Here is a 10432-nt window from a genome sequence, read left to right as displayed (position 1 = left end):
TCAAGCATTCCTATACACTAACAACAAAATCACAGAGAGGGAAATAAGAGAAACTACACTCTTCACACTAGTAAGCAAAAAAAAAAAAAAAAAAAGAAATATTTAGGAATTACTCTTACGAAAGAAGTGAAAGACCTATACAGGGAAAATTATAATACACCGAAAAAAAAAACTGAAGATGATCTCAGAAAATGGGAAGACATCCCTTGCTCATGGATAGAAAGAACAAACATTGTAAAAATGGCCATTCTCCCAAAACTGTTACACAGATTCAATGCAATCCCAATAAAAATACCATCAACATATAAGTCTAGAGAAATCACTCCTAAAATTCATCTGGAACCAGAAGAGACCTAGAATAACAAAAGCAATTCTAAGCAGCAAAGGCAAGGCAGGACTTGAAGTTATACTTCAAGTTAGACTTGTTTGAAGTTATACCACAATCCCTGACTTGAAGTTATACTACAAAGCAACAGTAGTAAAATCAACATGGTACTGGAATCAAAACAGAGACGAAGATCAATGAATAGATTAGAAGATACAACCACAACTACAAACACACTCAACCACCTTATCTTTGATAAAGGAGCCAAGCAGGTTCACTGGAAGAATGACAGTCTCTTTAATAAATGGTGTTGGAAAAACTGGCTCTCCATTTGCCGAAAACTAAAGCTAGACCCACGCCTATCACCATGTACTAAATTAAAATCTAAATGGATCAAAGATCAGAATATTAAAACAGAAACACTAAATCTATTGGAAGACAAATTGGGTAGAAACCTTGAAGACATGGGGTAGGTAGAGAATTCATGAACAGGACTCAAACCGCACGGGATATACTTCCCAGAATCAATAACTGGGACCACCTCTTATTAAAAAGTTTCTACATGTCAAAAGAAATCTCCAGCATAGTGAAAAGAAAACCCACAAACTGGGAAAAAATCTTAGTGAACTCCCCCTCAGACAAGGGACTTTTGTCTAAAACATAATAAAGAATTAAAAAAAAACTCAGACTACCAAAATTCAAAGACCCAATCCAAAAATGGGCATCTGAGATGAATACACACTTCTCAGATGAAGAAATACAAATGGCAAATAAATACATGAAAAAATGTTCATCATCATTGGTCATTAGAGAAATGCAAATTAAAACCACACTGAGATTCCATCTTACTCCTGAAAGAATGGCCAGGATCAAGAAAACCAACAACAACAAATGCTGGAGAGGCTGTGGGGAAAAAGGAACTTTCCTACACTATTGGTGAGAGTGTAGACTGGTACAACCTTTGTGGAGGTCAGTCTGGAGATTCTCAAAAAGCTGGGATTGGAAGTCCCATTTATTCCAGCTATTCCACTTCTAGGCATATTCCCAGAACTGAAAGCATCATACCACAGTGATATTATGTGCACCTATGTTTATAGCAGCACAATTTATAATCGCCAGATCTTGGAAACAACCCAAGTATCCATCAACTGAGGAATGGATAAAAAAGTTGTGGTATTTCGATACAATGGAGTATTACTCAGCTATAAGGATCACATTGAGATATTTATCAATAAACGGGCGCAGCTTGAGACCATACTCGTGAAATAAATCAATCTCGCATGTGTGAATACTGAATAGTTTCCCTAATGTAAGTAATGATTCAAATATATAAAAGTATGTGGTAATCATGATTCCCCATTATGTGGCCTTGAAGCCTTATAAAGTTTTCACTTATCAATTGGAATGGCTTTATTCTGGGCTGCTTGACATTATTGGCTGTGATGAAATGAGCAGCTATTTTGAAGAAAATAAGTCATCATAATAGCTAGTGCTGATTTACTATCATCTTGTTTTGAAGCCCCACCAAATTATGGCTCTTCTGTCTCCATTGGTTTTATCATGATGCATCTTGCTGGATTTTATTATATGTGATAGTATAAACAAAAATTGTTATAGGCAAAGAGATAATATAGAAACCATTGTTCGTTTTCTGTTAGCTGGTTCTAAATACCCTACAATGTTTTCATCCACTTGAATGGTTTTACACTGACTTGGTATGTTTGAAGCTATAGTATATGAAGTTATATTCAAATATTTCAAGGAAAAAGACACTATGGTAACTACTATTAAATCGGGTTATTTGGTGGTGAAGCACTAGGTTGCTGAAACTGTCATGCTTTGACCTGTATCGTTATGCTGTTATATCCTCTTTTATCTCAGTCTCTCCCTTATTCATTAAAAAAATTAGTTATTTTTTATTTTTTAATTAAGGGGAAAAATCAAAAAAATTAGGATATATTATAGTAACTTTGTTGACTTCCTATTAACTTGAAGTTCTGTAATACTCCCACTATCTTATTTTGACTGATTAGACTCTGTTCCATTCTGTATGATAGTATCAAGTTTGAGGGTATAGGCAACTACTTTGAAGGCAATTAAGATTCACTATGATGCCCATTCTGCTTTGACTATTATCTTCTTTGGAAGTCCTATTTACAAGGTTTAGGTTTTATTGGTCTTGTTCTCTACTGTTTTGTTTAACTCTGTAATACCTAATGAGATAGGCAATTCTTTTTAAGGAAGCAAGAGGCATTATGGTAACCATTGTTGATAACCTTGTACTCTGTTTTTACATCATGTGCTATGTCTATCCTTGGTTTTGACTGACAGCAGTGTTTTGCCATATTTGACTTTATTCTCTTCCCAAAAAAAGTAATAAGAACTTATAAGGAGTAATAAAATCCAAAATGTATAAATTTTGCTGTAAAAAAAGAGAGGGAAAAAAAGTGCTCTAAAAGATAAAACTGCAAGTGTGTTTAGGCGTGTTAAATAGATGACCATATAGTTTTTGGTTGGATCATTGAACAGAACTGTTTGCAGTCTCACTGTTTGAATGTCCACTTTGTATGCTTTGATACTGTGACTTGAGCAACTATCTCTAAGATGATAATATGTAATCTATTAACTGGTGATTTCTTACTGTTTTTTTTTTGTAGTTCTGTTTTTTTTTTTTTTTTTTTTGTAGTTCTGTATTACCCTTCCACCACTTTGTTTTGTTTTTTCTTTTAAATAAAATTTTTAAAAAAGAGGAAAAGAAAGTGTTCTAAAGGTATTACTGTGTGTACATTTAACTGTGTAAGATAGATAACCATATTACTAAGTTTCTGTTGGATCATTGAACAGAACTGTTTGCACTCTCACTGTTTGAATGTCCACTTTTTATGCTTTAACTTTGTAAGTTGAACAAGTATTTCTAAGATGACAATACGTAATTTCTTAGTTTCTTTAAAAATTCTGTATTATTTGTACCCTTTTTTGGTTTTTTTCCTCTTTCTTGCTTTTTTAAATAAAATTAAAAAAAATAAAATGAAAGAGCTGGGGGCGCAGGTCACTACACCTTCTGACTGACTCCGCTTGGTGTTTATTACTGAAGATGTGGGTTTTCCCTTATTCCTAGTGTGTCAGTTTCTAGGTGGACCTGGCATGGAGCTCCATTCATTCTGATTAACAGACACTTCTGCATTTTCCGCATCAACAATGTAACTGAAATAGTGACAACTTCTTTTTTTCTGTCCAACTGTGTCCTCCCACACGCCCACATGTGCTGTGGGGAAGAGGGGTGCAGTGACCACGGTTACTCCTTGGCTCTGGGGGTGCCATTCTGCCCATACTGTGTTACAGCTGGACAAACTTCCGGCCAATGCTCTGGCTGAAGGAACTTCTCTTTTATTCCTACCCACAGAGGCTGCATTTCATCAACTGTCAGAATCTAGCCATGTACTGTACTTTTTGTCTTCTGTAAATATGGTACTTTTCTCCCTTTCACTCTCAAGCCGAATTTTGATCCTTAACCCACTTTGGGTGCTATATACTATCTTGTTCTAGAGATACCTGCCATGTAGCTTAAACTGGCCTTGAACTTATTGCAACTCTCCTGTCTCAGCCTCCTGACTGCTGGGATTACAGGTGTGTGCCACCACACCCAAGCAGCCTACTACATACTTTCACAGATTGACAGAGTCAAATGTCTCTGCCACTTTCTCATCACTGGGACACACCTGCAAATGTGAGGGAGGTGGTCAACTGGCTCCACGTGGAGGGCAGGACAGAGGGCCTGGAGAGAACAGCAGAGGAGGTAGGGCAGGGCGGACAGGAAGCAGAGGGAGAAGGGAGGAGCTGGGAGGGAGCCTGACCTCCCAGACCCTGCCCTGACTGCAGTCAGTGGTCCATGCTCGGAGGGCCCGCAGCAGCCCCGGCCTGAATCTCAGCGCAGCTCTGAGTGCCTGCCTTCAGCACTTCCACTGCTTTCTTCCCAGGATGGGTCCAGGTCGTGCTGCTGCCCTAACGTGCACTTGCCAAGTGAGGACCCCACTTCCACCCTCTGAAGCCCAAGTGTGCCCTGGTGGGCTCAGCATGCACGGAGAAGCTTTTCCTGTCCCGCCCTGTTAGCAGCTCACATCTCACTTCCATGTGACGGTCCTTGCAGCACGACCGACCACCACCGGTGCACGGGCAGTCACCTCCCTCTGCCTCTGCCAGACCTGGAGGGCCGGGGGGAGCCCTGGTGCTGCCAATCGCCATGTCAGTCTCCGTTCCCTACTCGAGCCTCCCTAGCTCTCAGTTCCACAGTCAGACCAATGGCTACAAACACAGGTGAAAGCATCAGAAGAGGACACACGTAGTGAAATAAGAAAAATAGTTTAATAATTACATTGATGTCGCACGCACACGAGGAGCCAACCACAGGCCACGGGCTGTGATGCGGCCATTTCTGCACAGCAGGCTGGGCGCATGGGGGAGGGCTCCCACGCCACTGCCAGGTCCAGAGGCCGCGGCTCGGCATCTTTAGAAAGGAAAGTGCTTTGCAGCTGCAGGACAGGAAGCGGCTTCTGCTCGTCCCTGCAGATGAGCACCTGGAAGCAGCCAGGTCACACTCCAGCCCTAGAGGCCCCACAGCGGAAGTGGGCCAGGCAGCAGGTGTATAAGGCCTGCTTGAAGACAGACACCCGGTGCCCCAGGGAGCCCAGAAGAGATCCGTGGAGAAGGCAATGTGGCCACGCGGCAGCCATGCTGAAACCATGAGTGCTCCAGGATGAGTGTTCTGCTGGTCCTTTAAGCAGATCTGCAGGACATCGCGTTGGGCCACAGCGGCCACGCCACCAGGCCACGGAAGAGTCGAGGAGAGTTGTTCCTGAGTTAGAATCTGCCCTGGCGGCAAATCACTCAACCTTCATGGTTTATGCTGCAACACCCACGTGTCCCCAAAACACTTGTAAAAACAGCTTGCAAGACAGCGTTGGCCTTTACCTGCTGCAGCACAAGCTATGAAACGTTAACTGGGAAGCTGGCAATTCCAGCACAAGGCCGACGCAGGGCAGGCTGGACTCTGGACCGGCCAGCCAGCAGCAGTGCGTGGAGGAAAAACCAAGGACAGCTCTAAGGCATCCAGAGGTCTCCAAGTACAGAAGACCTGCATGCCAAGGGCTCAACACAATCCCCACCCGGTGTGGGTGGCCATGCTGTGGCAATGGCACAAGGCTGGGGCTCTGCTCTGAAGACCAAACTGCCGTGGTGAAGCTGACTACAGCCGGGAACTGCCCTTTGAGAGCAAGGGGACCATGGCCAAGCTCCCATGGTTGGCATCACTGGCTCCTGATGCGCACTGACCTCAGCCCACGTGTGCTCCAGCCGTGGGTCCAAGACGGCCACATGCAGAGACATGAGCTGTCCCATGGCCAGGCTGCCAGGATCGCACTGACCTGAGGGGCACGTTGCTTTATTCCAACTCGGACAGAAGGGGAGGTGTGGCAACTGTGCCAGGGTCAGCCTTGGGGCACCACTCGCAGCCTGCCTCATTCTCTTTCTCAGAGCTGCATGACCACAATAAATAACATCGTATGTACAAGTCCAGTCTCCCCCAGGGGAGGGTGGACAGTGCACCTTCAGGACTCTTGAGGAGCCGAGGCAGAGCCTGTACTCGGACCCCAGACGCTGCAAGCGAACCCAGGAACCTCCATGTGGGAGTGGCATGGGCACAGGCCTCATGGCGGGATAGGGGTGCCACTCTCCTAGGATACAGGGCTGAGTGTCCTCAGCCTAGCCAGAGACACAGGTCGCTGCCCTCTCAGAGATGGCTTTCGACTCGCACTCAGAGCACCGTGGAGACTGAGGCAGTGGGGACAGGTTGGGTGCCGGCCCAGAGGTGGTGGAGAGGGCACAGGCCCCGGCAAGGAGCCCAGGCATACACCGAAGGTGCACCCAGAGCAGGTATGTACAGGAGGCGCGGCACAGTGTGTCCACACACCCCACCACAGGGGCAGGCGCTGCCCCACTGCCAACAAGGTGATCGACATCAGCCAACTCACACAGCTCAAGTCCTCAGGGGCGGCTCCTCGTGACACTCACAGTTCCCAGTGTCCCCCCAGGCCTGCCCCAGCCCCGGCAGGGAAGGCTGCCTGTCCTCACAGGTTAGTCTCGTCCCAGGCGGGATCGTTCATGTTCTTCAGCACCTTGCGCACTAGCTTCTCCAGGTCTTTGCGGGCCCTCTGCTCCTCCTCCAATGACTTCTTCATCTTTTTGTTATCCTGCAAGCCAAGCATACCCAGTTGGCCTGATGCCACTGCTCCCTGGAGGGGCTGACTGAGGTCCACCTGTGGGACACCAGAGTTGTCCTCGGGGAACGGGCACTCCCCAGATGTCATGCTGGGCAAAGGCTGTGGCACTGCACAGCTTCTCTTCTACAAGAGCCAAAGTGTAAATAACAGCAGCCGACAGGAAGCAGGCAGGGGAGCTCCGATAAACGGGAATACACAGATGGAGACCAATGGCTTCCCATGCTGGGTTTCCCAATCACTGTCTCCTCCAAACTTTTTGTTTTGCTTATGGGCAGTCAGCTTCATTTCTAGTAATTTTACCCTTTCTTGAATCAATAAGAGATTAAAATAAATTGTACCTGTCTCAGCTCTTGGACTTCGTCCCTCAGTGCATATACAGTGTCCACAAGGCTCCTGCAGAGGGCACAGAACCACGTAAGTGGGAAGTCCTAAAGGACCACTTAGGACTTGGGAGGCTGGGCCTAAATCCCACTCTGGTAAGGCAGCCCAGCCACCCACTTGGAGGACAAGGCCCCTGAAGTCGCTGGGAGGCTCTTACTTCTCCTCGATCACAGTCTGACCATTGCTTTTGGTCTCTTCCACTATGATTTTCTCTTCTTCTGGAAGCAGAACTTGCGGGGCACATTCTTTGCGAGAACCTGAGATGGTTAAAGAGAAAGAAGAAGCCCAGATGAGAGCCAGCAGTAAGCCAGGAACAGACTACACAGCATCACCTACATACTGAACCCCAGCGGCTGCGAGGCCACAGATTCACCAGGACAGACGGGAAGGGCGCCTCCTAGCGCCTGCACAGCCGTCCCCCGACTGTGGTGCTCTCCTGCCCGAAGTGTCACAGAGAAAGGGACACCAGCTTTCTCAGTTTATTAGACTCCAGTTCCGGATTCTGGGTTACAGGGCTTTTCAACACTAACATTTTCATCATCAAGTACATCAGCGGGCAGAGCCTTGGACATTCAACCAGATCTTAAGTCATCATGACCACTCCAGCAACGTCATAAAGACACACCAGGCCGTGTAAGACACAAACACGGAGAGTTTATAAGTTCAAAAGTTGACAATTAAAACAACTTAACGCTACAGCAACATCCAAAAATAAAGATGGAGCACAAGGTTTAGGACAAGTGAACTTTATTATTCTCTTGGTGGTTCATGAAAACCTCACCCTCCACTCCCTGGAACACAGGCATCAATTTTCTAAGTAGGAAGCGAGTCATTGGCAGTCACAGCACAGTGCCCTCATCCAACCACACGGAGCTGCCCTCCTGAGGGCAGCTGTGAAAGCTAGCCATTCATTTCAGAAGGGGAGGGAGGGAGAGAATCGAACCCAGGTAAGGACCGAGGAGGGAAAGGCTTTCTTACCAACGTCAGTGTGGTAACAGGCACCATTTATATTTCTGAAACAGCCCCGTGGCAGCTGGGGCAGGACAGAACCTACCACAGACACAGGCTCTCACAAGAGTGATGGGACAGGTGAAAGGCTTCTCTGGAGAAGAGTGTGCTTGTGGCTGGGGACCGGCTGGCCAGCTGTGGTGGCAGTGGCGCACTCGCATGGCTCTGTGCCTCTGACACACAGTTTGTCCCTAAAGTCTGTCAGTCCAAGCACACATGCACTGCACACCCTGGTTGCACAGAAACTTCAAGACAACAGGAGCCTTCTGTTGACTTCAGACAGAAGCATGACCCTCTTAAGGGGCCCGTTCCACACCCAGTGCTCAGTGAAGGCTCACTGAATGGACTGCTGCACACTGGAGGTGCCCCACTACGGAACAGCCCGAGAATGCAGTCTGCGCAGCGTCCCAGGGCAATCCCTGTGCATCCTAAAATCCCATGGCAGGAGGCTGACAATCGTCATACTGCTGTCCTCTGCTGTGAGCACAGCACGGGGGACAGAGCTCCAGTGAGCCATCGGGCACCATTCTGCGGCTCACAGGGAGAGTGGCCGAGAAGCACCTTTTACACCCATGAAAGGAGGCACTTTTGGCACTGAGAGTGACTTTAGCCTTATCATCAAACACCTGTGAGGAGCAGATGACAGTATGCCTGTCCACACAGGCAGTTTGGTCCATGCTGTGGGAGGGAGAGGAGTACCACAGGCCCCAGGGAACCCAAACTGCCCACCTTGCCCACAGTGACCTGGCCTCGGCGTCCCAGGGGACATGCTTTTAAAAGTGTCACTGGGTTGACAACATGCCTGCCAGGACTCTGACAGGATGCAGACATGGACAGAGGCCTCTCCTGGGACACGTGGGCCGCAGAAGAAAATGCAAAGAGCAATCCAGGACCAAGCCTTGGCCCCTGCCAGGTGGCACTCCTCAGGGCTCCCGTGTGCAGAGGTCGCCTGTCTTCAGAAGGAAAAGTGAATTCCTGTGCAATCTGCCCAGGAAAATACAAAAGGACTACAAAGATCAGACATTTCCACCACATGGAGAAAACAAACGCCCTGCTGCACCTGCTGGGACAAGAAGCCCACAGGTAACTGTTCCCCAGCCGGGGAGCCAGCAACGTGACAGCCAGGTCAAAACGAACTACCAGCTGCCCACCAGCCGGGCTGAGGCAGACTCTTCAGTCACTTTGGTCTCTTGAAGCTAAATGGACAGCCTGTGCCTCACATTCATTGAGTTTGCAAATGTCACAGAGGAGATTCTCACAGGACAGCTCTGCAGAGGGTGGTCCTGTGCCTCAGGAGACCTGAGCCTCCTGCATCACCAGGCCCGATTCGACACTCCGCAAAGCTGTCCCAATCTCTTACCAAACAAATGCATGGTTCAGGGCTGTCAACTCCACCAAGTAACAGTTAACTGAGGAACCAAACCCACAGGCCTGCGAAGCAGCTGTGTGGGCGACCCCTGAGTCTCTTTTTCCCGGCAGCTACTGATTGGACCTAAGAGCGCTCTACCTCTACGTCCCTCGCTGTTCTTATTTCTACTCTGTAGTTTGAGGCAAGGTCCTGCCAAGTTGCCCAGGCTGGCCTTGCACTTGCGATCCTTCAGCTTCAGCTTCCCACATTGCTGGGATGAGAGGTGTGAGCCACTGTGCCCTGCACAGGTCTCACTTTCGCAAATATGCTTAAAGCACAAGAAACTCATGAAGTACGTTAACACTGTGCGCCTGACAGCACCTGCGCCCAACAGCATGTGCCAAATGCGTGATTCTGGAAACACAGTCCTGCGTGAACCACCACCCAGGACAGCTGGCGGCGTGTGGGCACAGAAACCTCCTCCCATCTACCATCAGTCGCCACAGTGCCTGCCCCTGCCTAAAACGCAACACCTGGTGACCATCTGCCTACTGTTCATGCAATACATTTCTCTAAAATGACTGAAGAAAATGGAAGAGCCTTTCAACGAAATAAGGGATATTCCTTAGCCAAGTTTACAAACAAAATTTTAGAGTAGACATCACCTTAGAAATCACTGAACTATTTTCAGAGGCATCCCAGCACAGTTTTCCTGAGTTATGCAGGCTGGGGAAAGCATATAGACAGAACCACCAGAAAATGTTCTAACACCTGATTTATCAGTACTAGAGATCGAACCTGAGAGAAGGTGCCCCAGAAGGGCTTGGACTTGAGGCTCTCCTGCCTCAACCTCCCACAGTGATGGGATTACAGGTGTTGTGTCACCATACTTGGCTGAGCATGTTATTTTAAAACTGTAATATGGGCTCAGACATTTGAACAGTCACATGGCTTAGGACAGTCAAGACCTGTGTTTCTCAAATGTCCCAGGGAGGTCAAGGACTCTGCTGTACATCATCTCAGGAAACACCAGGTGACAGCACTTCTCGGAGATCCCTAACGACCTTTACAACACTGTGTGCGGGGCTAGAGATG

General features: G+C 47.6%; 1 protein-coding gene across 14 annotated transcripts in view; it reads right to left on the bottom strand.

The window, feature by feature from the left end:
• Positions 1-4668: 4668 nt before the first annotated feature.
• Positions 4669-10432, bottom strand: part of Arhgef7 (Rho guanine nucleotide exchange factor 7) — a 103281-nt gene continuing 97517 nt past the window's right edge. For all 14 annotated transcript variants that reach the window (XM_063247034.1, XM_063247036.1, XM_005007145.4 and 11 more), the window contains 3 exons: positions 7139-7238; positions 6939-6993; positions 4669-6570 (listed from right to left, as the gene is read on the bottom strand). In XM_063247034.1, coding sequence (XP_063103104.1) covers positions 6448-6570; positions 6939-6993; positions 7139-7238 — 278 coding nt within the window. In that variant the 3' untranslated portion in view covers positions 4669-6447. The remainder of the gene's footprint in view (positions 6571-6938; positions 6994-7138; positions 7239-10432) is intronic.

The sequence above is a fragment of the Cavia porcellus genome, unplaced genomic scaffold (genome assembly GCF_034190915.1).
Source record: "Cavia porcellus strain 051 isolate PalLab524CR breed Dunkin Hartley unplaced genomic scaffold, mCavPor4.1 scaffold_4, whole genome shotgun sequence".
In the NCBI taxonomy this organism is placed as follows: Eukaryota; Metazoa; Chordata; class Mammalia; order Rodentia; family Caviidae; genus Cavia; species Cavia porcellus.
The sequence above is the reverse complement of the archived record's forward strand: the minus strand, read 5'-3'. Positions and strand labels throughout refer to the sequence as shown.